This window comes from Antennarius striatus, chromosome 13 (assembly GCF_040054535.1).
Source record: "Antennarius striatus isolate MH-2024 chromosome 13, ASM4005453v1, whole genome shotgun sequence".
In the NCBI taxonomy this organism is placed as follows: Eukaryota; Metazoa; Chordata; class Actinopteri; order Lophiiformes; family Antennariidae; genus Antennarius; species Antennarius striatus.
In genome coordinates this window covers 2,637,304-2,663,159 of record NC_090788.1, presented here as the reverse complement: position 1 = coordinate 2,663,159, position 25,856 = coordinate 2,637,304, and the positions used below count along the sequence as shown (strand labels likewise).

Here is a 25,856-nt window from a genome sequence, read left to right as displayed (position 1 = left end):
TGTGTGTGTGTGTGTGTGTGTGTGTGTTTTGTCCATTACAGATCATTGATAAAGTTTTACATTACAAAACAACTCGTGACAAATAAAACGCGACTGACCGCAAGCAGCGAATTAACGCAGCGCGCCGCCACAGAGCCCTCCCCGTTCCCGCATCTCATTACGCGCGTCCCGCTCGCTGGAGGTGAAGCCGCCTCTCTCAGCCATACTGAAGCAGGTGTCCAACATGGCGAACGCTGGCTGCGGCTCTCTGGCGACTATTCTCGTTTTATTCACGCTTCAAGCGGCTCTTCACAAAGGTAGGACTTCACCTTTGGCTGGCACGTCACGCACACTTCCCCCCCTGACAGATTTATTTTTACGCGTTTTGCGGACGGAGCGGTGCGGGGTTTTTTTTTTTTTTTTGGATTCCATTCCCTCTTTCCCTCCCCTTCCCTGAAACCCTGCGCGGTTGAAGCGTTTTGGATGCTGCCGGGAGAGAACCGAACTGTCCGTAAAGTTGAAATCTAGAATTTAAAAAGCGGTGTGAACGGTTTAAACGGGTTTGCGCGGCCCCGTTTGTCTAAACACGCATCACTTTGGTCCGATCGCCGTTGATTAATCTCCGTCCAGACGCGGCTGCCAACTCCTAAATGTGGCCAGTTGTGTTGTGACAAAACACTCATGGGTTCCGGAGGGACCGGGGCGAACATCCCGACCCGCTTCCGCCGGTGTTAGTTCGCTCGATCCGGTAGATCGGTTACTTTTTCTGGGATGTCTCCTCGGAGCGAAGCCTCGAGTGCTGTAAATCATTGGAAAACAGCGAAGTTGAATGTGCCGCACCGGCTCCGACGCCTCCCACCAAACTCCATTCAGAATAACGGGAATTTAAGCGCACGTCGCAGAGGCGCGGATTCTCTTGCGTTAGAACGCAGCGGGAGATTTTTTTTTCCTCCCCATAATATTGATGCGTTTGGTGGAATTCGGCGCAAATAAAAGAGACAAAACAGCTGTTAGTGTCAGTTTATTTTGTAGAAACACATTCACCATCCGCTGGGGAGCCTTAAAAACGACGGGAGAGCCCGTTTGGAAACTTACAATTTAAATGAAAGATAGTACCACTGGGTCTCGATGTGCGCCGAACGGAAATAATGCGCGTAACGTTTTTTTAGATGTAACATTTACGCATCTACACCTCGTTGTAAACAAGACACCCATTTCACGAGTTTCCAGTAGCTTTTCCATCTATGTTTTATCATCATCTGGACTGGACTTGCAGCCGGAACCGTCCAGAGACCCGCCGAAAGGTTGGTTCGGCCGCGGGTAAAGTGGGTCACACTCGGTGCGGGTGAACGCGTCGCTTTTTTTTTTTTTTTAATTTTTACGCGTGAGACTTTTGAACGATCGGCGTCGTGGGTCGTGTTTTTGGTGAGTTGGCGCGATGCAGACCATAAACCCACTCACAAAAAAAAAAAAAAAAAAAAAAAAAAAAGGGCTGAAGTGTCACACATCGTCGGTGTGGAGGTGCGTAACAGGACGTGCGCCGTGCGTTCCGGCCGTATTAGAACCGTACTGTGACGCACACCGGGTTCGGGGGGGGGGGTTGTGCATCTTTGCGCATTGATGTGATGAAGATGTAGTGAACTAGTCGTAGTCGGGGCAACGCACCTCCTCCCCTCCCCGCCTCCTCCTCCTCCTCCTCCTCCTCCTCCTCCTCACAGCACACGCGTGTTGTTACAAACTGGAAATCCGCACACAAACGAGACGATGCGCACTTACATAACTGGTTAAACCCGCTGTTTTTTGCGGGGATGTGTGACGTCAAGTCATCACCGGTCGAGAACGTAAAGCTAATCAGCGCGAAACGACACTTCAGAATGAAAAATAAGCATTTTCTTCTGCTGAGTTGGGCGGAAATGACAGGATGGCAGATGTCAACGCGTGTCACACTGTGGATTATCCAACCGGCTTAATCCACAATAACGGTTTTTTTTTTAATCCATTAAAACCGCGGGCCAGTTTAAAACAGTCCAATAAGATCTTAAAAACTACAACGAGGCTTCACCTTTATGGCTCCACTGATTTCAAACAAAGCTGGGGGCGCTTGAACAAAGCGTATCAATTATTTACCCCGAGCGCATAGTGTGTGCGCTCACATCTCCAAAGCATTGCAGGATGAACCCCCCCCCCACCCCCTTTCCTCACAATGCAAATAAATGGAAGTTCATGCCATGCTGCAGTCGGGCCCACAGAAGGCTGCATTAATTAATCTCACCCCCCCCCCCCCCAGCTATGAGTTGCGTTTCTTTGGCGCGCATCAGGGCGAACGTCGCGCCTTCATCTCAGTGCGTCCAAATGAAATGGATTTGTGAGGACGCGTTCACGGTCCACGGGATTCGACCGCTCCCTGTTCCAGAGGACCCCGAGGAGTGGGCGCCGTGCGTGACGTCCGGCCCTTTGATGCGTGATGTCACTCATGGGGTTATTGACCTAAATGCGCGTTATTTCAATCCGACTCAAACCGGAAGTGTGACTTGGCATAGATCTGAAACTGCAGTAATGTTTAACCTGAGGTTTGTGTAAACACACTGCACTGTGGTCAGGAGATTATTTTTAACAAAGGCTCAAATTGAGGGTTGGGACGACCACCTCTGCGTGGAAACAGATATAGATGTAATCATCAGAATTAGAGAGAGAAATAATCTGATGAATTATCACCAAAAAAATGGAGGTATGAACATAGATGGAATAAAAGTTTGACATAATTTATCATAAATCTGATCACAATCCTCAGTCTAATCGGTTTAATGTCTCCTAAATGTTCCGAGTTGGATTTGCAGACGTGCTTAGACGATCTGCCTCCTTAATGACTCCACATATGTAGATTAGGATTATTTAAATGGACTTTATTCCTACTGTAGCTTCACCACTTGGTGCAGCCCTGCTGTGCAAGAGGCCTGCACCATGGTGTGTTATTATAAAGCCCATCATCTTCATCCTCACGCCTCGGCTGTAATTTGGTTTACGCTCTCACGGCCGCGGCGCTTTAACAGGTGTTATTAAAGAACGCTGACGCGGCACTCTCTGACCACAGACTCGCTGAGACTTGGAAAAAACCCGACGATGCAAATCTATCGGTTATGGCGAGAGGCGTCATTTCATTCATTTTTATGACATCGTGTGATGTGATAGGGCAGATTAGAGAGGGGTCTGCTTCGACGGACGCAGGGAAATGTAATTTAATGTGAATTCACCGTGAAAAATGAGTTTAATATCCGATGTGGAACATGCTTGACTGGAGCTCGTGCACCGAAGAAGTGTTTGCACGTCGGCGCGGAAGACTTTTAACGCTGGGTCGGATCTGGTGTCGCAAACTGTCAAGACATCCGTCTGATTTGGAAATTGCTGTCGGTTTCCAGGCGGTGTTGTGTTGGCGATCCAGCCGTGAAAAACGGAAACCCTGCAGCCTCACCCGGGTCTGGGGGTCGGGCCGAGCCTCGTGTGTCTAAACTTTTTGAGCGGAAAACTCTGGAACTCTCGTCGTCTTGTTGCTCGCTGCTCTTTCACCCGTCACAAGGAACTCGAGCATTTTGCAAGATTCATAGCTGGAAAGAAAAAACTCGACGAGGCAAAAAAACTGAAGTTTCTTCAAACTTTGTTTTGTGTTTTTTTTTTTTTTTTAATATTGCAAAACCAGGATGAACCAAATGCTGCCTGGACTATTTTTGTGTTTGTCTTTTCGAGGCTTTGAGGAAAACTTTGTGGTTCCTGAACGTGTTCTTATTTGCGTGTCTCTAATCAGCGTAACTTTATCACATTAGTTAGAAATAAGATTTGTGGAAAGTAGGTTTCCTTGGTAGCGTGGTTGAGTTTTAAGCATGAAAATAGATGGAAAAGATCCAATATTTTTGTTGTTTTCAATGGCTGCACCGTTTGTCAACGTTTGTGACCCCTCGCTCGGAAACAGAAGCCGAGTTCCACGTTGGAGCTAATAGCCGCTTTTGTCCGATAGTCACTCTGAAACATAGCCGTTGCATTAGCTGCTTTTCTTCGCTCTGACATCCTCGTGGTAGCGGCGCCCGGCCAATCAGACACACTTGAATATCTGGTGAATCTGAAGCGCGTTAGTCAACTTTTTAATAGGATTAACAGCGTCATTAACGGTGAGGATGCTGATGCTTCCGTCTCCGTCTCTTTGGGGTTTTTTAACGACTTCAGTGCTGTTTTTTTTTTTTTTTAAGTTCCTTTCTGCCACAACAAAAAACCCCATAAATTGACAGTTTATTTCTTTGGATGTGCAGCTTTTTGTTATCACTGTGAACTGCCACAAAAAAAATCGGACCGAGCTGAACCCTGCTACAGAATTGTTTGGCTGCGAGTCCAACCGGTAGCAGCCCGGTGATGGAAAACAGGTGTGGAAATGGACTCGCCCCCCCCCACCCCCTATCCAGCAGCTTCTCTTGCTGTAATGAAGAACAATGGCTTTATTCCTGATGGGAGGGGACCCAAAGTGACCCCCAACCCCCTCCTGCCCCCCCCCCCCATTCCCCCATCAGTCTACAGTGACTCCGCTGGAGAAGCCAACAGACGACTGGGCCGGGTCGCATCTGGCCTCCGTGCACTTAGTGTAATCAAAGAGAAAAAAAGGTTTATGGCCCACTTGTTAGTGTGCTGCCAGCTGATGGGATGTCAAGTAAGCAACCTCTGATTCCAAATCTCTTGAGGGATGTTGGGGGGGGGGGGTATGAGGGGGTGGGCGTGGGCTGCAAGCTGCCATTCTGAAAGAAGCCTCCTGGCCTTGAGATTGAGCCATATTGTGCTGTAAAGTACAGTTCATACGAGTGAAACGAGTCAAATCCGACCCAGGTTTGAATATTTATGATTTTTTTTTTACATAATTGATGCACAAAAGGCTACGAAGGTGAATGCAAATATTTTTTTTTCCCCGCACACCACGTGTAGGAGTCGTGTCCAGCTGTGGCTTCAAGCAAACGTACAGAGACAGGGGTGCATTAAGAAAGAAGTCTTAATGCACTTCTTTCTTAATGAAAGAAGTCGATCGCGTTAAACGTAAGGAGTCTAAAACCAGGCACGACGAAGGCTGCGATGCATTCAGGACCCCGCGATTTAAAGGCACACACAAAGGTCTTTTTTATACCTGAAAAATAACAATAAAATGGCTTCCAAATCGCCTAATTTTAAGGATTTGTCGTAATTCTTTCACGACAAAACATTTTCTACCGGTAGCATCATGTTAATTGAACCTTAACATGGGGTGGAGGTACCCCCATCCTGCCCGCCCAGCTGGTTCTGACCCTGAATCCTTGTTGCCGTGACACCTTCGTAGCGACCGCCGCATCACTCCGGGCGATTAGCGTCTGCAGCCATTCGGCAGCTTCTACTCACAGAAAATACTTTTATGTGAGATTCAAAGGATGCATTTCACAGATTAGAGCTGTTAAATGATTAGTTTTGTGTTATATGCATCAAACTGTCAGCTGCGGTGAGAATGGAGAGTTGGGTTCTGTAGTTTTTCTGTACGCTTGACTTGTACAGTGTATGGTTAGATGATCGGAGGCCGGAGGAGGTTGTACCGTGTCTTTGTGGCTCTAGAGGGGCTTTGTCAAGTCTGAGGAAATATCCCTGAAGGTGTCATCAGGGTTTCCTTCAGCTTAGGCCCAGACCCTCAGGCTTCCAACAAAAGGACTGAGTTCCAATCTCAGCATCGACTTTTTTTTTTTCTACTGAGCTTTCAGAGCAAAAAGAAATGTGTCCGGATTGTTTGACTGTAAGCAGAATAACACAAAAAACTACTTGATGGATATTTGTGGAACTTGTGGCCGGGCGTAAGACAAGGATTTAGTTTTCATTTTAACATCATGAGGCTTTTTCTCTTATTTGTGCTACAAGTCAAACATTTAGCGGCTTTTGATAAATCTTTGTCGAACTGGACGCAACGACAGGAAGATACTACAAAGAAAATATCAAATTTTAGTGTGGATTCTTTGAAAAACACGAGTTAAATGTTGTGAGATCCAAATAATCCTGTTATGTGTCTACTGTTTTATGCATTTATGTTATGTGTATATATATAATTTATGTAAATATGTAACATCTTTTTGTCTGCGTCATGCTACTGTTTACGTGTATTTATGTATTTAGTGTGAGCAGATGATATACTGAATTTCCACCGAGATCAATTATCTATCTATCTATCTATCTATCTATCTATCTATCTATCTATCTATCTATCTATCTATCTATCTATCTATCTATCTATCTATCTATCTATCTATATCACAACTTTTATCAGTCGACCGAGGAGAATATTATTTAAAGCGGTTGTTTGGCCTTGGATTTTAGTTTTTGAAAAATTTTTCCTGTAGTTTTTTTTAGTCAAATAAAGTATTTTTTCGAAGCAGGATTTGGATTTTCGGAAGATTTGCGTGCTTGCCTGCACAGCATGGTACATTTTCTGTAGCTGATTGCACAGGTGTGGAAACCTCATCAGCATTGAAGAATTCAGTTGTTCTTCGTTCGTCGATCAGACGTTGATATGTTGGCGATGAAGTTAGTGCAGGATGTAGGAAACATTTTTCTATTTTTAACTTTTTTAATTTGGTCGCTGATTGGTGAACTTCCTGTTGGATCAATCAGACCCTTGCTGAATTAATCAGATTTCGGTATCTATTCCTTTCCGTCCTGTAAAGCCGCCGCCTTCGATCCGCCGGCGTGTCCAAGGCTTTATCCTTCAGTCCGCTCCGCCGCCAGCGACACACATAACTAGATGGATTAATGTCAGGAGGCTTGATCAGTCGCCGTGCACTTGACCGGCCGAAAAATAGCCCGGTTGCTTAAAATCATCCTTGTCAGGGTGGATTGTCCCCAACTCGGGACACTGTGGTCGTACATGGGCTGTGTGTCATGTCCAGAGCGTGACTGCCAGCACCCTCTTAAAGTCATCTATTAAATTAATTCACCCTGAAACTTGATGAAAGGAAAACCCTGACTGACTTGTGATGACATAATGGTGCTAGTCTTTGGGCTTCTTTCTATCAGTCAATTATTTCCAGTTGGACAGAAAACTGTCATCAATTTTACTGTTTTGACCCAAGTGTTAGAATTTGTCATCTGGTCAACTCAATTTCAGTTTGGTGGAAACACAATTAAAATTTGTACATTAAACTGAAAACAATAATAACAATAGATTTCATTTCTTTTGTATTTTTCCCCCATGACTAAACAATAAAAAGCATAAACTTTGATGTTGTTTTATTGTGAAATGCTAGGAGGAGATCCAAGAACAAGAGGGAACAGCCTTGGGCAGACGGTTACGCCCCCAAGCCTCTGAAATTCTGACCCGACACTGACAACAAGGATAAAACACACAAACACCATCAGAAGCTATGAAAGTAGAGGCCATCTGAGAACACTGGTGACTGAAAAAATGTCTCTAAAAAAAGTTTTGAACTTCATTTGAAACTTTCTTGCATGAGGTTTATTTTCGTACAACCAACAACGTGATTTTGGCATTTTTTTTTTTTGTGCTCAATTTCTTAATGTAATTAAAGAAATTGAACTACAAGAAATAGGAAGTAAGTTCAGAAACTCTGCTAAGCGAAGAGTCTTGGAGAAATGTTGGAACATTTGGTACGAATCTTCAGTTGTACTCTTAGAAAAGTGCGTCAATGTTGATCCATTGAGAGATTACTCCCCCGATCAATCGCTTACTGTTGTGTGGTATTGATGATTATCACGGACACCTTTACAAAGTCTTGAGAGACTGTAGCAACATCCAGTGGACCCAATAAATACTTCACTGCTTATCTGACAAACATGTAATGGAAAAGAAACAACTTGATGAACCCCTTTTAGACATAATGCGAAGGGATTTGTGAAGGAACACAGAAGGAGATCTAATCGAAAGATTAAAAAAAAAAAAATCTTAATACATGCGTGTGGTCATCTAATCTAAGCGAACCCATTGTGAGTCACAGCGAGAAATGTTTTGCATTTCAGTTTTTGAATTACAAAACGGGAACAAGTGGCCTTTGATTGCTCTTTTCCTCCCCGTTTGAGACCTTCATCATCTCCCCTCCGCCGTGGAGTCGCTGTAATTGGGCCCATTTTGCCTGCATTCGTAGATACAATGGCGCGTCCAACAATGAATGAATAAGGAATCAATGTATATCATTTGTGCTTTCAACCAAATAAACAATGCAGCTGGTCTTCCGCTGTAATCATCCGAGGGGAAATGAATGCCCTTCTGAATACAATACAGGTATGCATCAGCCACCAGCCGAGCAGGAGGCCCGAGTGATCCGGGTTCCTCCATCTTTCATTTTACATAACACTCCAACGTGTATTACATTTCCGTGAATTTCCTCCTGATGAGACCCTTCAGGCTATCGCGCTGTCTCTTGTGGAACCAGATCGCTTCTCGCGACCTTGTTCGGTTCCCGTCCCTCATCTCATCTGTTGGAACGCCGTCTTGACGGATATTTCCAGCAATAATGCCGGACAACTTTGCCATCATCTCATTTTCTTTGTGCCCTTGTTGTAATGCATAGGAAAGTTTTTCTTTTTTACCTTTCAGAGAACAATGAGATGGTGCTGTTTGGAAAGTACAGATTGTAAGCAACAAAAGAATTCTTTGTGTGATTAAAAAACAAAAATCAGAGCACAAAAAGCCAAAAACAGATACCTGTTGACTTGAGCATTGGATTAACTAATTAATTTATCAATGGAAGCCTATGAAGTTCAACACGGTGTTGGTGTCTCATGGTTGTAACAGAGTCATTAATGGTTCCTTTGATCTATCTCCCAGAAGACAGTTAATCCAGCCCCTACCTTCCTTCGGCCAGCGATGTGACGGTCCGTTATATGTGTATGTCCTCTCGTGCAGTAAAATAAAAAGATACGATATACTTTTATGGTCCCCTTGGGTGGATTCTTTCATTTTCACCCATCCCTGAGGAGCAGTGGGTAATGTTAATGGTGCCTGGGGAACCATTGGGCTTCAACATCTTCCTCAAGGATACCTCGGCACGTAGTCCCGGAAGTGAACCATTGACCTTCCTTTAAGTGAGCAGAGCTTCACTTTAGTCTTAACTTAACCACAGCCACTCCTCCAGAGTCTGAATATTTTACATAACATTAAATAATCATCAGCAAAAGCAACAACTTGATGCTTTTTGTGTGACATGGAAAGCAGAGTGCCTTCACGTCTTTTGGAAACCAAAAGTCTTTTTCCAGGTCTATCCATCCCGATTCTTGAGACAGGAGACAAAATGAGGAAAAATTGGCCCTGTGTAGCAGATTTTCTGTGAAATTCAGGACGTCATTAACCGCAGTTGAAATAAATGAGGCAGCCTGAGACGAAATGTCCACAGCTGTGTGAGCACGACAGATTGATGGACAGTCTCTCTGGGCTTCAAAATGTACATGAACTAGAAATGAGATGAAATGCTTAGTTGGGATACCAGCAAGAAACTCTTTATGTAGAGGGTTCACTGGAAATTATTTGAAACACAAAAGGGAGGACAAAAAAAAACTTTGAATCTGGCCTTTTCTCCCAAGCAATTCCTGCTGCTTTGAAGTGTGTAGTATTTGTTGGGCTTCACTTGGCTGTCAGATTAGTACCTTCTCGTCTGAAAATAAAAACGGGCGAAGGAGCAGTTAATCCACGTAAGAGTATTCTTTGAGGAGGAGAAGCTGTGAGTCTACCAAACTGTCGGCGTACAGATCGGGTGTCTGGCATGGTAGAGCTGACCCGACATGTGGAGATCACCTAATTCCCCTCTGCATAGCTGATTGTGTTAACAGGGAAGTTTACCGGTAGCAATGACGCAAAACTGCAACAGGGCAGTATATCTAAATGGATTTTAAGGGATTGCTGTCATTTTGAAACTGTCTATTTAGGTAGAGGTAAATCTTAGCTTCACCTACGCAGAGTTCTTTATGACTTCATTCTTGTGAGTATTGGTCATCCAATATCTCCTCGGAGGCAAGTTTAGGGCTCATGCTTGTGGAATAGAAAGTGACAAATTCCGGGTATTTATTAGAAGATGTTGAAAAGCTGAAGCTCAAATGCTTGTCAAGCCAGCTGGGTCAGATTAAAACTGAGCTGATACTTTGTGAATGTACGACTGAGTCACGCTGCAGAGTATCTGAAAGTGAAGGTCATTGCAAAGCCGCACGAGAAAGATTGAAACTCAAACTAAGAGAGTGGCTGCACCTCGCTATAAAAGTCCCTTCTCAAATAAGAAGGGAGGTGCCGATTCTCTGCGGTCCCTTCGCTATGAGTGACCCCCGTCATTCTGCTACTCAAGCTACCAGAGATGGTAGAAGGAGCAGAAGTACGATGGGGACAATTAGCAGAACCGTCGTTTGTCAAGATTTGACACAACGCGTTCGCCTGTCGCCGCCGCCACGCCGAGGCACTTAGCGCGTTCCTGTCGATGTCAACTCTGACCTGTTGAGCGGCGCCGGCGGAGGATGATGCTTCTCCTCATATACATTATATCACCATCTGGAATGATTGGCCGGTAATTGTAGGCTTGCAGCTCTATTATAGCGTCTTGAAAGTCACATAACATCATTATACCTCACGCAGTAGTTGATTTTCTTTCCATTTTTCAGACATAAGCGCCCGTTAAGCGAGGCTCTTGTGCCAACTCCATACTTAAGGAGGCACAACTCTCAAGACCTTTTATTGATTACCGCGAACATAGCACTCATTCCACCTTACCTCTCAATCTCATTGGTCCACAATTCCACAATGAGATGGTTAATGACGATGCCAACGCTTTGCGTTTGGCACCATCTATCATATGTTGTACTCGCGCAATCATTCAAGAACCTTCGTTAAAAAATTACAGCAACAAATTGAATGCAAACTACTGCAGGTTTTGTGAATTTGCATCAACACTACAAATAAGAGTTTCCTTACCTATCTTTGGCAATTTGACGGTTCCCAGCTGTGGAGACTCGCTGCTTCTCAAATCTCCCCAGCAGGAACGGGTCACTGGTGCATCTACCTTCATTTATTTACTCAATATAGCAAAATGGATGCATAAAACGGTTAGATAGATCAGCAATGTATGAAACAAACTCTAAAAATGTGTTTTTTAAAATGATTTTCAATCCCATTTTTTTCTTAAGTGTTTAATGACGATGTCCACGGGAGGTATGAACAATGACGCAGTATAATTACAATCCACTCCAGGTTAATGCAGTTGTTCCTCTTTGTCAATCGGTCGGATCGGTCATCAATTAATGTTTTCCCCTCTTTTTAATTTTGTAAAATAAGCCGTGGTCGATAATATTCCAAAAGAAAAAAGGACGTCCCGGTGTGAAAGAGGATATCAGACAGTAGAAATCAATTCATTGCGTCCCGTGTCGTCCACAGATGGTGCCACTTCAATCTCCTTTCTACTTTGTCAGGCTAATGCGCTGGGAGATGACAAGGGGGGGTGGGGGGTGGGTCATCTCAGTGCAAAAACTGCAGATTCTGATTTTGAAGGCCGTGTCAGCCTGCCTCCTATTTTGACGCTAATGCTTCGGAAAGTAGAAACTGTGGGTCATTTTGGAGGAGAAATGGTGAAGGTAGTCTTGGGTCATAGCATATGCATTATATACAGTACTACATATCACATAGATACAAATTTTCTTTGTCAAAATGGAAACGCGACCATATTTTATGAGTTACAACCTTTTTTTTTTTTTATTATACCTGCACATAAAATGCATTCATTGTAGAGGACGATCAAAAACGTTTAACACTTCCTGTAGTTTTTTACTGTCTGGCTGGTAATAGATTCCTTCTTTTATGACATGGGGAGTAAGAACAGGGATTCATTAGGAAGCATCCCAACATAAATGTCATGTTTATCTCTGGGTTGTTTAAGAAGCATTTCACCGATTGGAATCGATAGTTTCTATTTCTAATATACTTAATGTATTTACTTGACTTAGGTTTTAGAGCATCTGCAGATTTTAAAGGGCATCTCTCCTTTATTTAATGTTATTTTTAGAGTGTTGCTGTGAGTTGTAAATGTTTTTTTCTTCCTACTTCAAACTTGATTTGGCCTCTTCATGTGGCCTTGACACCTTTTGTTCAGCTGAGATTTGAGCCACATATAAATAAATGTTGCTAATCGCTGATTTTAATCCTTGTTGACTGCTGTCACAGAAGAATTCGATGCACCCCTGGCAGTTATGTCTGTAATTAAAGCTTGTTTTTTTATTTTTTGCTGAAAAGCCTTTATGAATCTATAAAGAAACAGATTCTCTTGGTCAAACTTTTTTTTTTTTTTTTTTTTTTTGCAGTAGTAGCCGACTGTCGGTAGCGGTTAAAAAGGATGCTGCTATAATGCCAAACAGATTGACGCTGCTGGAGCCAGATCCAGTGTTTTGCTAAAAGCTGACACAGCCACTTCCTATATGAGTCTGAGTTTGTGCCAGCAACTAATTTACCATGGCTTAGGGAGTGACAATGTATTTTCTCATGAAATTAATGAGCGACTGAACAATTGGACTTTGTTCAATCGAAGTTTAGCTTGAGCAAAAAAAAACCTTGGAGAATATAAGAGGGTAATTTCGTCCCTGCTATTAATACAGACGGTGAATAATGATCTTCGGCGGAAGGGTTGCACTTTTAAAGGTGTTTATTTAAATAGTCAGGTAGATTCCTATTAGCCACTTAATAGTTCTTGTATCATAAGCTGCTGTATTAATGACTCTGTTGGTAGTGTGTGTGGGTGCTGCCTGTCCTTGCTATTGTCTAGAACATCTCAGAAGCAACACTGTTGGCTTAAAGGCTTTTGTGGAGTGTCTGAAACCAGCTTTATAGATAAATTTTTAAGATGTTCCCCCAATCTTCATTATGTCAGATTCTATGTGGAAATTAGAAGGCAGTCCGCAAAGAAAAGCACATCTCGTGATATGATCTCATGACCTATATCTCTTTGCATCGTATATCTCATACCACAGAATACCCCATATCATGTAGTATCTCATCATAGAGTATTTAATTATATCTCATATCTCGTCCCATATCATGTCAAATTATGATAATTTATCGTTTATGAAGACATCTTCACTCAGCTTTTCTGGCTTTTTAAGAACTAAAACACACAGTGACACGGTTCTGGAAAAAGTCTCAACTAAGACTGCAGTAAAACAACACTGAAATTTCACAATAAAATAAAATAAATTTGTTATATTTGACAAGAATTGTGTGCACACCAATGCTGATGACTCTTAAGAATAACTGCTACCTTTAAATGATTGTAATCAATACATCTTGAGTCACTACTGGCGACTACTTGCGATCATTTATATTTTAATGGAGAGTTAAGTACAGCAAATTCTATTTTAACAGGGAACCAGTACGTCACTCATGTCTTATTTCCTTCCAATCCAGCATATCCTTGCTAGCTTCCTCTGAAGTTTTGTTTTATTAAGGTTCCTGCATGTATGGCAGCACAATGAGGGTCTCCCCCCGCCCTCAGAAACAAGGGGATTACAGTGCACCCAGGCTGGTCTTTGAGAATAATCAGTCAGGCTTGTGGAGAGGCAGCCTGGTAATTTTCAGTCCTCGCTCCGCCATCAGTGTAGCATCACCATGTTCCTGTGTGGAATAAATAGTGCATCAGTCATCCTCAGCTTTTCATGCTGTGTTCACTACCTGCCTGTGTGTGCATGCATATGCATAACCTGCAGCCGTTAGCAACAAGCATGGGTGACTAGAGAAAAAAAATCCTTCATGGCGCAGTATATGAAACCTATATAAAATTCAAAGATAAGCTTAAAACCTTGTTTTTTGATACTAATATCCAATCTAATGCAAAATTTTTGTTTTTTTCCCAATATCCCATATTTGTTTACCAATCCGTATGCTGGGATGTTAGAAAATCTATATATGGTTTCATGAAAGGGAATGTAATGCAACTGAAAAATGGAAATCCGGACATGAATAATCGAGCAAGGGTGCTTACCCAATAGTATTGACCTTTTCAATATTCATAGTTAATATAACTCCGCTCATGCAGTTTGCTATGCAAAAATGAGTTCATGCTTGAAGGTAAGGCTTACGCATCGCCCGCTCTTCGAATCCTCCTGTGCTTTGAAAAGTTGACTTTATTTTTTCGAATGCAGGACCGAGCTGCCCTCCAGTCAGTGCATTTAAAGAAAGATCAGACGGGAGTTGCTGTGATCTGACCTCTTTGAATTTCCACTAACAGCTGCAAGAACTCCTAACCTCAAAAAAATCGCTGTTTGACTTGTATGCATTGGAACCTATACGGAAGTGTGTTACAGAAACGGAGCCAAAACATTCAGCGTCCCTGCGCTTACATGTTTAGTGCATATTTAGATGCTTTGGAGGACATGTCCCAGTTTGTGCATGACTGGGATTAGGCTGGCTTCCCTTCTATCCAGGCTGGAATTAATCTATTACTAATTGGCTCCATGCTGCTGCCATGAACTATTTTAAGTTCTTTGGGATTGTGCAGCGTTTCATTGCAGTAGTGTTTAAGTTCAGGTAAATGCATCAAAATCATAGATCAGTAGTCTGATCGTGACATTGGAACCCGCTCAGTGCTTCAGGAGAAATTATACATTCTAGGATAGGGACATATCCACATCTTGAATGTGTTGCAACACTGAAGTTAACCAAACTAAAAATGGAGGCAGGTGTGAGAAGCATAAATAAATCGAGTTAGATGCGGAGATACGTCTTACTTTACTGAAAATATAATAAAAAAACTCCTACCTCTGCAGAAGCTGCAGGCACTAAACCCTGAACAATCAAAGAAGATATTTCTCAGTCCTTTCAGCAATTTCCATCAGCATTCTAGTTTCTGAAAGAAGAAATGTGCCCGCTGTGAGTGTACTCAACACACACACACACTCCTTTTTATATCACTGCGAGGAGCTCATTGGCGTATCATTCCACCAAGGGCACAGCACACGCTGTGGTGATGTCACCACGATGATGTCGCTGTGCTTGAAGAATATGTATGTAATTCTGAGAAATCATTCCGTGTGCATGCGGATGAATATTATCGCTGAATAGGTAGGGTATTATATATTCAATTGTACCAGTTCTTTTTAATACCCTGGCCACATGTTGGAGTGGTTTAATCTGGGGGGTGGGGGGCGTAGGGGTCAGTTGGTTGCATTGTGGAGGACAGAATGCCCCTCCAAATGAATGAATGGGATTAAGCCAAATGTCACTTGAATGGATTTGTGTGTAACTTGGTGGGCAGGTAGGTTTCTTGGGTCAGAAGAGTGGCAATTGAATTAGCTAGGTTTTAGTTTGGGGTAGGATTGGGCACATCTAGGGTGTTGGTGCAATCAGGTAAACACTCAACATTAAAATATGTATCCGCATGATTTTAAATCACTGGCTGATGCGAGGCCAGATGCCTTAAATTATAGTCATGAAGCTATAATTTCGAACAAAGCTGGACTGAATTTAAAGAGATTGTTTGGCAGTCAATTGTGCAAAATTGGTCTGATATTGTAATATTTTTTTCCCTCTGAAAGTTTCCCCTGACAAATACCATCCTAAAATAGAATTTAAAGGAACTCAGACGAGACTAAACAGCAACAACAACAAAATGTGAAACATTTTCAAACAATAAAAGCAAAACTGAAATGGTGACTCATTCGGGAAAATTTCTGAAGTATAAACCAAAAGCAAAGATTCTAAATTTAATGAACCCCCCCCCCCAAAAAAAAAAAAACCCCATGAAATTCTGGCCTCAACAATCTCCTCTCTTTTGGGATGGCTTTTCACAATCTTTTGAACGTGTCTCCAGCTTTACAGCAGTTCATCCAAGACTATTAGGTGAGTTCAGCTGCTGATGTGGGCCAATAAGGCTTGGCTTACACTCAGTTTCCCAGTTCGGTCCCAGGAGTCCCAGTCAGGGTTGAAACAAAAAAAAGTGTGTAAATCTCCCTTCATTGGAAGTAAAGGGTCCTCCTCCATGATGAACACCCTCTCAAAATCTTGGAGTTATGTTGCAGGTTAACCTTCCTACAAATGGAAACCCTTGTGCCACTAACGCTTGAGCATATCCCTGTTGGAAGTTTTGTTATTCAAGCTTTTTGGAATCCTGAATATTCCTTTTATCCAACTTCAAAATTGTTATTGGAGATGTTGGCACAAGTGAAAACCATCCATTGGCAATCTCAGCCTGACCTGAGTCGAGTTGTCCAATTAGCACCTGATATTTAGCGTTACAAACCCTGCAGAGTTTCAAGTAGCCGTTGGGAGGGACTTGCTTTGAATGCATCCAATAAAGAAAAAGATGGAAAACAATCCATGCTGACCTACACCAATGCCAAACAAAGCTGACCTTTTTGTCTTGTCACATACGATTCCTCTCACTTCCCCAAGCAGCAAACCAAAACCTTCTGGTTCCCTCCCTGCACTTAGCCTTCATCAAACATTAATCACTTCCAAGACGTGTCTTCGTTTACACCATGGTAAACTTATCCCAGCTGACAGGAATGGGTCCTTAGCTGTGATGCTTAGCACTTGCTAATCTTTTTTCTTTCTTCCTGACCCAAATGGGGCAACGCTGTGTACATATTCATTAGCATGATGCTGCTTCCTCTCTGTTGTCTAGTCTCGATCTTGTCACTGAAGGACAGTTTTGGATCCATGAGTAGACTAGGATGGATGCTAAGTTCAGGATGACGCAAAAATGACTATTCCAACAAGGAAATTAGAATGTTTTATGCACCAAATAATCTAAGGCTAAATTTTTCTCACACACTTATGCGAATGAGATCTGAGTTCATCATTCGTCAATGCTCGCCTCGAATCCATGAACAGATCAAGTCAGAAATCGTGGTGTAATTATGAAGTCAGACCTAAATAACAACATCAAGATAAAGACAGTATGTCAGCTTATTAGCAGCGTGAAGTATAGAAAGAATTAGAGCGTTTTTGTTCAAAGGAAATACAGAAAACCTCTATTCGTGCATTTATTTTCAGAAAGCAGAATGTGTTCATGTTTTTTAGAGGTCTTTCTAAACATTTTGTGCAGCTGCAGCCCAACCTGAATGCTGCACCGTAGATATGGAGCCAATCCTTAGATCTCTGCACTGGTTTTCTGTGGGTCAAAAGATAGATTTTAAAAATCTTTCTACTGGTCTGTAAAGCGCTAAATGGTCCCGGGCCAGAACACACATCAGATTTACTTGCATGTTATGAAGCATCCAGACGCCTTCGTTCCTCGGGGACGACTCTGCTGAGCATTTACAGAATCCAAACCAGGCGAGTTGAATCAGCTTTTAGTTATAAAGAGGATCAAACTACATGAGAACCTGAGGTCTGCTGGGACTGTCGTTTTAATCACGTGCATCATTTTCTGCAGGTTTTTTCCTGTTCACTTTTACATCTTTTAATTCAGTCGGTATTTATTTCATTGCATTTGAGAACAAGCGAACCCGACATCTTGCAATTAGGCAGATCATTTGCATCCAAACAACTTCTACGTTGTTGTGGTCTGTTTCAGCTTGTTTCCAAAAAGAATTTGAACTATTTTTAATTTGGTTCCAATTACGTTGAAATATCCCATCCCAAAGAAATCTTGATGAAGTAGAACCTTTTTTTCTGTGTGAACAAAACTCCGATGGGAACTCTGAGAAGCCTCCTAAACCCCTACCATCGCAGGCTGAGTATTTGATATCGAACAGGACTCACATTACAGACTAGCAGCAGTTAATAGATTTCTCCGACATAGTCGTATTAGTATTTTTGTGCTCAGTGCTCGGGCCTCAGCTCAGGAAGGATACCGAGTCTCCGAAGAGCAGGCGGAGCAGCGCACCGTTTCAAAAGATTAGAGGTTGGTCAGCTGGAGGACCCCAATCGATGCGTCCTCTCAGGGAAAGGAATGACCAGGCATTGATCCAGACCTAATAGGAACTGGAGATCCGCCGGACCGCCAAAGGTAGACTTGTGATGATAACGGTGTACGCACTCAAAGCTTCATTTCTGAATCACTGGAACCAAAGTGACATTTATGGGCTTATCAAAGCGGTCATTAGTTGAGGAGGTTTTGACCAAAATTACCACCTTGGACGTTCGAACAATGAAGGCTTTGGCTTTAGTAGATTTGGTAAATCACTGGGCAGGAATATCACCATACTTATTAGTACACTAAGTAGAGTGGACGGACTCCTTCTTACCACAATTAAAAGAGCAACACACAACTGTGCAGCTGTGAACAGCCCTAATCCTAAATCGTAGAAATGAATCCATCATCTGTTATGGAATAAGGTTTTTTTGATCGATCAATTACCGTTTCTATAAATGAATGGGATGTTTTTGGGGATCCGAGATAGATTGGTAGACTCTTGGCGACCTGGGCAGTCTTGATTCTGAGCAAACTGAAGATGTTTGTTTTGGAAAAGCACACATGACAAATGAATAAGGAACAATAATGTCTCTCCGAGAGGAAACAGTGGGAGCAGAGTCACGAGTAGGACACGACTGAATTGTTTTACTGATGGAATTAGTGCGGCGGAAATGTATTCTCTAAATTTATCAAAAACAACACATGAAAATGGAAGAAGATTTGAGTTTTGTAACATGAATGCAGAAACGGTAAGACTCTTGCAGCACCAACATCACCGTCTGTGAACCCTGTTGGACATTCGTTATGTAGACCGGTCACTTAGAGAGCTGTCTTTCGGTGCCTCGGTTTGATTTTTGGACCGTTTGCTCACACATCCGACTGATCCTATAGATCTGTTTTCCAATCAGTCACCAATTTCTCGCTCGGTTCATTTACAAGACGATTTAATTTGTGGATTGTTAGTAGCAGCAGTAGGGAGAGCAATTGTGCATCGTATTACTTTGCTAGTCTCTCCTAACAGAATCTCAAAGATGTCCCTGAGATTTGCAAATCTTCATAGGCAGTGTGGTGTTTTTATATCATTTTAGGGACCATTTAAAATCTGCATGATGTGCAAAGCTGCACAAAAGTGATGCATGTTTGCTTAAGACGTTTGCCTCTTCAATTGAAAAACTTTCTTTTAGAAGTTTGTGAGTTTGAGTTGCAGCAATGTCATGTTTTCTGCCACTCCATCTTTCTTCTCACTCCTCGGAGGCAATAAACCTGCATTTATTGGCTGTCTTTCTTAGGAATGTAATCTCACTAAACTTGAGCAGCATTTAATTGCTATTTGTACGCTCCTGTTATCTTCCATAGGAAGGAAGAATTTAAATGCCTGACAGACAAAATTAGGGTTTTGTTTTGTGGAAATTTATCCTGCAGTGTAGCCGCTCCTCTCATAATTAGCCCTGCCAATGACAACTGGAGGCTTATTGCAAAAACAAACCCAGAGGCCTGACGCTGATGTGTGATGAGGATTGGATTGTTTGCCTCTGACATTACCTATTGTCTTTGCATTATTGCTCAGACTTTGAATGGTGACCTTGTCCACTGTTCCCAGCCCAGAAAACAGCAGCTCATTGAATTGTGCTCAATAGTTTCTAATGCCTATCTCCCTCTGCCTAACCGAAGCAATTAAACTGTTAATTCTGGCTCCGTATCTGATCTAGTTATAATGATTGCAGAAGAATGGGAGGCATGGGTGTAGTTTTGTGGGGTTTTGTTTTTTCTCCTGGCAAGTCTCAGGTCAAGGGTCTGGCTTTCTCGGACCTGATCAGGGCACTTCTTCCATGCTTTGTCCCAACTGCATCATTTCAGTCTATTCAGGTGGATCACATCGGTTGCTTCCTCTCTGCCCATGCATTTCTGTTGCGAGGCTTTTGTTTTGAAATCTGCACCAGACGAACCGAACGCACCGAGTTGGAGCTAAGGCGGGGGATTAGGACCAATCGTTTCATGCATTCTTGGAGATGGGGTAACAATGAAAACGTCAAGGGTGGGGTGATACGGCTCCATTTGAATGTGTACTACAGCAGCGTGAGATCAATATGTGATGTGACTACATGTCTTATCCAGAGGATCCTACCGCTCCTTTTAAAAAGCCTGGAATCAACACTACATGGGCAAAAGTTTAAGGACATCCAAACAGTTCCAGTGATAAGTGATTGTTCAGCAGTTCAGCTCCAAAACCACTGACATTAATCAGCTGCTATAACAACCTCCACTCTTCTAGAAAGGCTTTCCACCACATTTTAGAGACTCGCTGCAGGGATTTGCTCCCATTCAACCACAAGAGCATTAGCGGGGTCAGGACAGGATGTTGGGGCATGGAGACGTTGCTACCAGTCAATGTTCAGGTTTCAGTCAAGTGGTGCCGGATGAGGGTTCGGACTGGACATCTTTATTTCACACCACACTAGGAAAACTATTTATTTCCTTTGAGAACAAAGTTAAGTTTTGGGTTTTTTTGTGGACTGCCATTTGGTTTTGACCAATTCTAACATTTTATGATCTTAAAATTCATTGAAAATCTGAATTACATCATAATGCAGTCTCTTTTTTTTTTGAAGTAATAGTGATTTTTTGGCGATGTACTGTTTCTTTAAAGCCTGAGCTGTTTACCTACTTGTATGGAGTTTTCACTTTTAAATTTTAAACGCAGTCATTCTTAGGCATCCTCATTTTTGAAAAATAACAGACCAATGATTTGCATGATTTGCAAAAATAAAAATCCTGTCTTTTATTTGTTCTACCTTTATTCCCTTGAAATGGGAACAAATTTAATTCTTTGATATCTGTAGACACGGTCTCTTCCAAAAAGGCTCATCTGTTGTTTTTCTGTGCAAATGTTCAATTCATTTTCACATTCATTCAGCATGTTACATCCCCATCACCTTTTGTTTCCTTATTATCCCATTCTTTCCAGCAAAAAGAACAGGAAATCCAAACAGCAAATCAAAATAAAAGCCAAAAACACTCATTTGCTAATCAAACTTGGGACAAGGGGTAATTAATTCTTTCGAATCAGCCAATTAATTTGCATAATAAGAGGTACCGTAATTATGACTTCTGCTACTCAAGCCCAAATTTGTAATTAGAGATTTAGTCTGCATTACAGTAGAAAAGCCTGTTTTTTGGGAGCTGCTTCAGAGAGACGAATCGACATCCATTGCTGTTGGATGGAAACGCCACTAGAATGAAAGCTTCGCCTCCTTGGCGTGGGTCTTAGGGGGAAGTTCTGGGAGAAGTGATCTCCTAATCTGTAAAGAACCAAGACCTCAGCTTTCAGGAACCCTGGACTCTCACATCAACCTGGGCTGCTGTTCCTTGTCTTTTTTTTCCTCGACTTGTTTTTATCCAATTCCCACTTGCAAGGAAATTCACAATTTGTGAAATCCGCAGGGGTGGAGCTGGGAGATGAAGGGTTGCATTAGTGCAGTGATATTAGCTTTCTGCTACATGCCCACTCGGCTGTGGAGGCCTGACGGAGAAAGAAAGAACAGGACGCGATGCAAAACCTAAAATAAAGGGGGGGGGGTAAATGTCACTGGGTGTCGTGCGAGGACTCGGATCGATGCCGTCTAATCAGCCACTTTGCTTTGCTATATAAGGTCAATTAAAAGACTCCAGTCATTTGGTGGATATATAGTCCCGGGCCACAAAGCAGGAATAACTTCCAACCCTGTGTTATTTTCTTTTTCTAGTAGTTTCTAGTCTTCTTCAGGCAGCGTGAGGCTTTCCAGCTTTTATCTTTTTTCTGACAAAACTTCATCATAGCAGTAAATCAGAGTTTAAGGACTGTAAGGCTGGCAATTAATTGAATATCTAATGAAGCAGTAAGGGGATAAAATACCATAAAACCTAACATTGGGTGGTTTCATGCCCTCCAACACTCAAGAATTACTCACTGTATTACAACATCTACACATCCTGTTTCATTGGATCTGTTGCGTTGCCAGTAAACCGATCTAAACATGATCTTCAGCAATCTTGAAACTGGAGCTCGATTTCGTCTGGCTCTCCATCTCCAACTGTTTTCTTTCTTGTTGTGACAATGCTGTAATGTGCCCTAATTAGAGCAGTTTCTCAGAGCAGCAGAGGTGGTCCCAGAATGTTGTTTTGCAAGTCTCGAGTACAGAAAGTCTCAGGAGCCGACGTTCCGGGTCCCAAGACTCGAGTCCCCTACAGGGGTTTGAGTTCAAACGACTCATAATGTCTTCTTCGACAATCCAAACTTCGCGATCCAGTTTTCTTACTTAGCCAGGATGCTTCTCAAAATTTCAACAATCATGTACAGTAGTCAGTTTTACCCTGAATCGATCTCGATCTGGGATGTTCCACTATCCAGGCATTTTTCTATGCTCATTCTGCCATTTTCTCCACTCTAATTCTGGTTTCAAGGCAATTTCAGTTTTGTTGAATAAATTGTTGGAGACTAGCATACGTGCATGAATCTGAGGCCGGTCTAAGTGGTTGTCATGCAGGCGTGATGGATTGGCTGTCCTGTGAAGAGACAAAGGGGGATTGTTGGAACAAAGACTCGGTCCAGATCTGCTCTTCATCAATGCGCCTTGAGACTTTTGACTTGAATTTCAAACGATTTGTTGGCGCCTCTCATTTGTATCAGTGACAATTTTCAGTGTTGGTTCATAATTGGTCTGTGGAGCTCATGGGATGGTCTTTTTTTTTTTTTTTTTGTCTTCGTCCTCATCTTCAAACATATTTTCAGTTCTGCTGCATGATCACAGCTTCTTCTCATTCTGGTTGGAATCAATATCAGCTTTTTGTGTCTGTCTAGCAGGCTTGTCTTGATTTAGTAGTTGTATATAAGTTTTGGTGCACTTATTTCCTGTTAAAAAAGCAACTTTCAAACATTTCGGACACAGCTTGGAATTGTTCGGTTTACTTATTACATCAAGCGTTTTCTTGAACTTCATCAGCCTGTACGTAAAGATCCTTAATGCATGCATTTTATGCATTTATCTTTGTTTTTTTGTGTGCAGGCATAAATCTGTAGTGTCTCCACAAAAGCAGCAGCAGACTCCAGCTCGTGGACTTGGCACCCAAAAAATCAATATGTACAAAAAAAAAAAAAAAAAAGCATGTGGGTAAATAGAAGTAGAGGAATCCAAGAGCACTTATTTTCTGTAATTCCTGCTGGTCCCCCTTTATAAAAACAAATGATCTTGATTTTCATTTTAAAATTCATAACGGTCATATTCAATGAATCCACCAGTTCAATCTACTGCGGCTCAGTCCTTTATGAATGCTTTCCCTCGGCATATGTGTAATTGAGATTTGCTCACTCTGTGCGAGTATGACGTTAAACCCAATGTGGCCGTGTCGTAAATGTCCTCCCACCACCACCATCACCACCATATTTACGAAGCCGACGCGGCATTAAATTGGACCGAGGCTGCTGGTGACAGTAGCTGCAGGCCCGGCGCTCCTGCCCCCCCCCCACCACCACCACCACCACAGGGTTGGAGGGGTGTTAAGCCGAATGTGTTGCAGAGTTTCCTCTGATGATTAACCCGACAGAGGTAACAGCTGGAGTTACGTAACAGTTCCTCTGCATTTAGTCTGCTTGTGGGGGGGGGGGTAGCTGTGGGTTGAGAGCAAATGCGGAGATGCTTCTTTTCATCTGCGAGGCTGTATGTGTGTAAATGTGTCCATTACAAAAAAAAAAAAAAAAGCGTGTTGCTTGGAGATGCTGTGATACCGTGCCAGTGTTTGTATCAGTGTGTGTGTGTGTGTTTGTGTGTGTGCTTGTTCGCTCTGTATATTTGTGGTAGCTCGCTCCAGCACTCCTGGGGCCTGATGGGAACCTGCACTAATTCAAGCTTGCAACCACTGACAGCACCAACCTCCACCCTTTCATCCCCAGTTTGTATCCTGCTCCTAACGCCACCACAAGCTCCACGCAGGAGTTTAGACTTCCAGCAAAAAAAAAAAAAATCCTGGGATTTTTTTTTTTTTTTTACATTGACACAGATTGTTGTTCAGATTGATAAATTGCTAGAAGCGTTTGTTTCGAAATGGAATATAAGAGTATTAGAGATTTGCCCCAGATGTGTACGTATGCTTACATAATTAATGATCGCTCTCGCTCTCTCTCTCCCTAAGACGAATCGAGTTCATCAGAAATTCCCTGACAATATTAAATTTTGTGTAATAAAATGATTAAGAAGAACCAACCAGACAATGAACATTTGAAATCGAACTTTGTTTAGTTGATAGATGAACAAATACAGGTAAACCAGAGATTGGCCTATCTTTGGAAAATGTCTTTTTTTTTTGATGTGAAGGTCAAATTCGGCAGCAGATGCCAAAAGGTAATGAACCATGAGACCCCTAAGATACCATAAAATTAGCTCAATCAACCAGGACAAAGTATGTTTTGGCAGCAGGAAGCCGTGTCTACGCGAACACCTCGCTTGTCACAAATGGATTCAAAGCCAGCTGCCATCATTTTTAGGAATACAGTCGGAAGCCTCTGTTTTTGGGTTTCGGCGTGGGCGGTTCGCGGACTGTCAGGCAGATGTTTAGGCATCAGACGGCTTCTGTCGATCGGCTTTGTTTTTACCGCGATGAATCGACATCCTGCACGTCCTCGTCAACACAAATAAAAAAGCAGCGCAAAAGGGTCAGAAAAGGCTTTAGTTGATGATGCACGGTCGTGAAAAGGCATTCAGGTATACGCGCTGTCTTATCAGAGATGCATTTGTTTGACCGAGCTTTCCTCCTCCTCCTTGGCGGTTCGCAGAAGAAGACCTTGGCCATTTAGCTGTTTTGGCCCCTGGAAGGCCGATTCCTTTACAAAGCGTGGACCGCGTTCCTCACAGTTACAGCAGCTTCACGGACTCGTCTGTCAACAAAGATGTTTAGCAAGGAACAAGAGCAGCACGGGTCAAGGCGGATTACCCACCTGAACATCTTTTGAGATGAACCGTAGCTTGTTGCCCCCGGCAACAGTGTGTTTTCACCGCATCGTCCTTGTATAAAAAAAAAAGCAAACAAGGGGGTGATATTCAACAACACCTCCTCCCATTACGGCTTTTTCAACAGGATTGAAAGAGATTCTCGAAAGTCAGACAAAAAGAAAAAAAAAAAAAAGTCGCAAAGTGTTTTGTGTTTCTGAAGGTTAGCCAGACAGGAACGGGGGAAGAAAATAATTTTTTATTTCAAGTGATCCGGAAGCTGAAGAATGATGCAAACTGGGGGCAACAAAAGGGGGAAGCAGAGGAAAACTAGCAAATAAGAAAACCCGGCAGGTTAGAGCCGAGGAGCAACGGGCCTCACTTTGGATGACTGACAAACGGCAAAACAGGCACCGGCGAGACGGAGTTTAAAGGGAATAAAACACGCAGGAGAAACGGCACAGCGACTGTCAGGGTAGTTATTAAAGTGGAGTGCAACAGCATGAATCTGGATTAATGTCTGTGATGGCAGCCTCAAAAACACGAACAGATTAATTTGTCTCGTTGAAGTCTTATGCAACTGGGTCTAGTCTCGGCCCGTTGAAGTGGAGTGAGCAAAAGCCCAGGGGAGGAAAAAAGGCTTTGAGGACTTTGTGTAGCAGACAGCCCACACATAGAGAGAAATTAATCATCTGCAAATAAATGTGTTCACCTTCTTTTAAATACTTTTGCAGTGCCCCCACCCCCCCAAAAAAATGACTTTCAAGGCACTAAAACTATTCTAAAGATGAATTTGGAGTTAAAGAGAAAAGATTTACGTCCCGCTTGGCGTTGTATGTGTGTGTGTGTGTGTGTTGTCGCTCGTTTGGTAATGTGGTAATGTAATGTGTGTTACGCTGACGAGCAGCAGCGTGGTGCAGTGCAGAGGGAAGTGGGAGGCTGAATATTAAAATGACCAAATGTGGACGTTATCAGCCAAAATGCTTTGCATAATAACAAAACACAGATATAGACGATATTAAATGAAAACTCACAGGTGTAAAAA

At 42.6% G+C, this 25,856-nt stretch overlaps 1 protein-coding gene across 3 annotated transcripts in view; it reads left to right on the top strand.

Moving 5' to 3' along the window:
- The first annotated feature begins 186 nt into the window (after positions 1-186).
- The window catches only part of cadm1a (cell adhesion molecule 1a), a 287,497-nt gene continuing 261,827 nt past the window's right edge, over positions 187-25,856 (top strand). For all 3 annotated transcript variants that reach the window (XM_068331131.1, XM_068331132.1, XM_068331130.1), the window contains exon 1: positions 187-296. In XM_068331131.1, the coding sequence (XP_068187232.1) occupies positions 224-296 (73 nt within the window). In that variant the 5' untranslated portion in view covers positions 187-223. The remainder of the gene's footprint in view (positions 297-25,856) is intronic.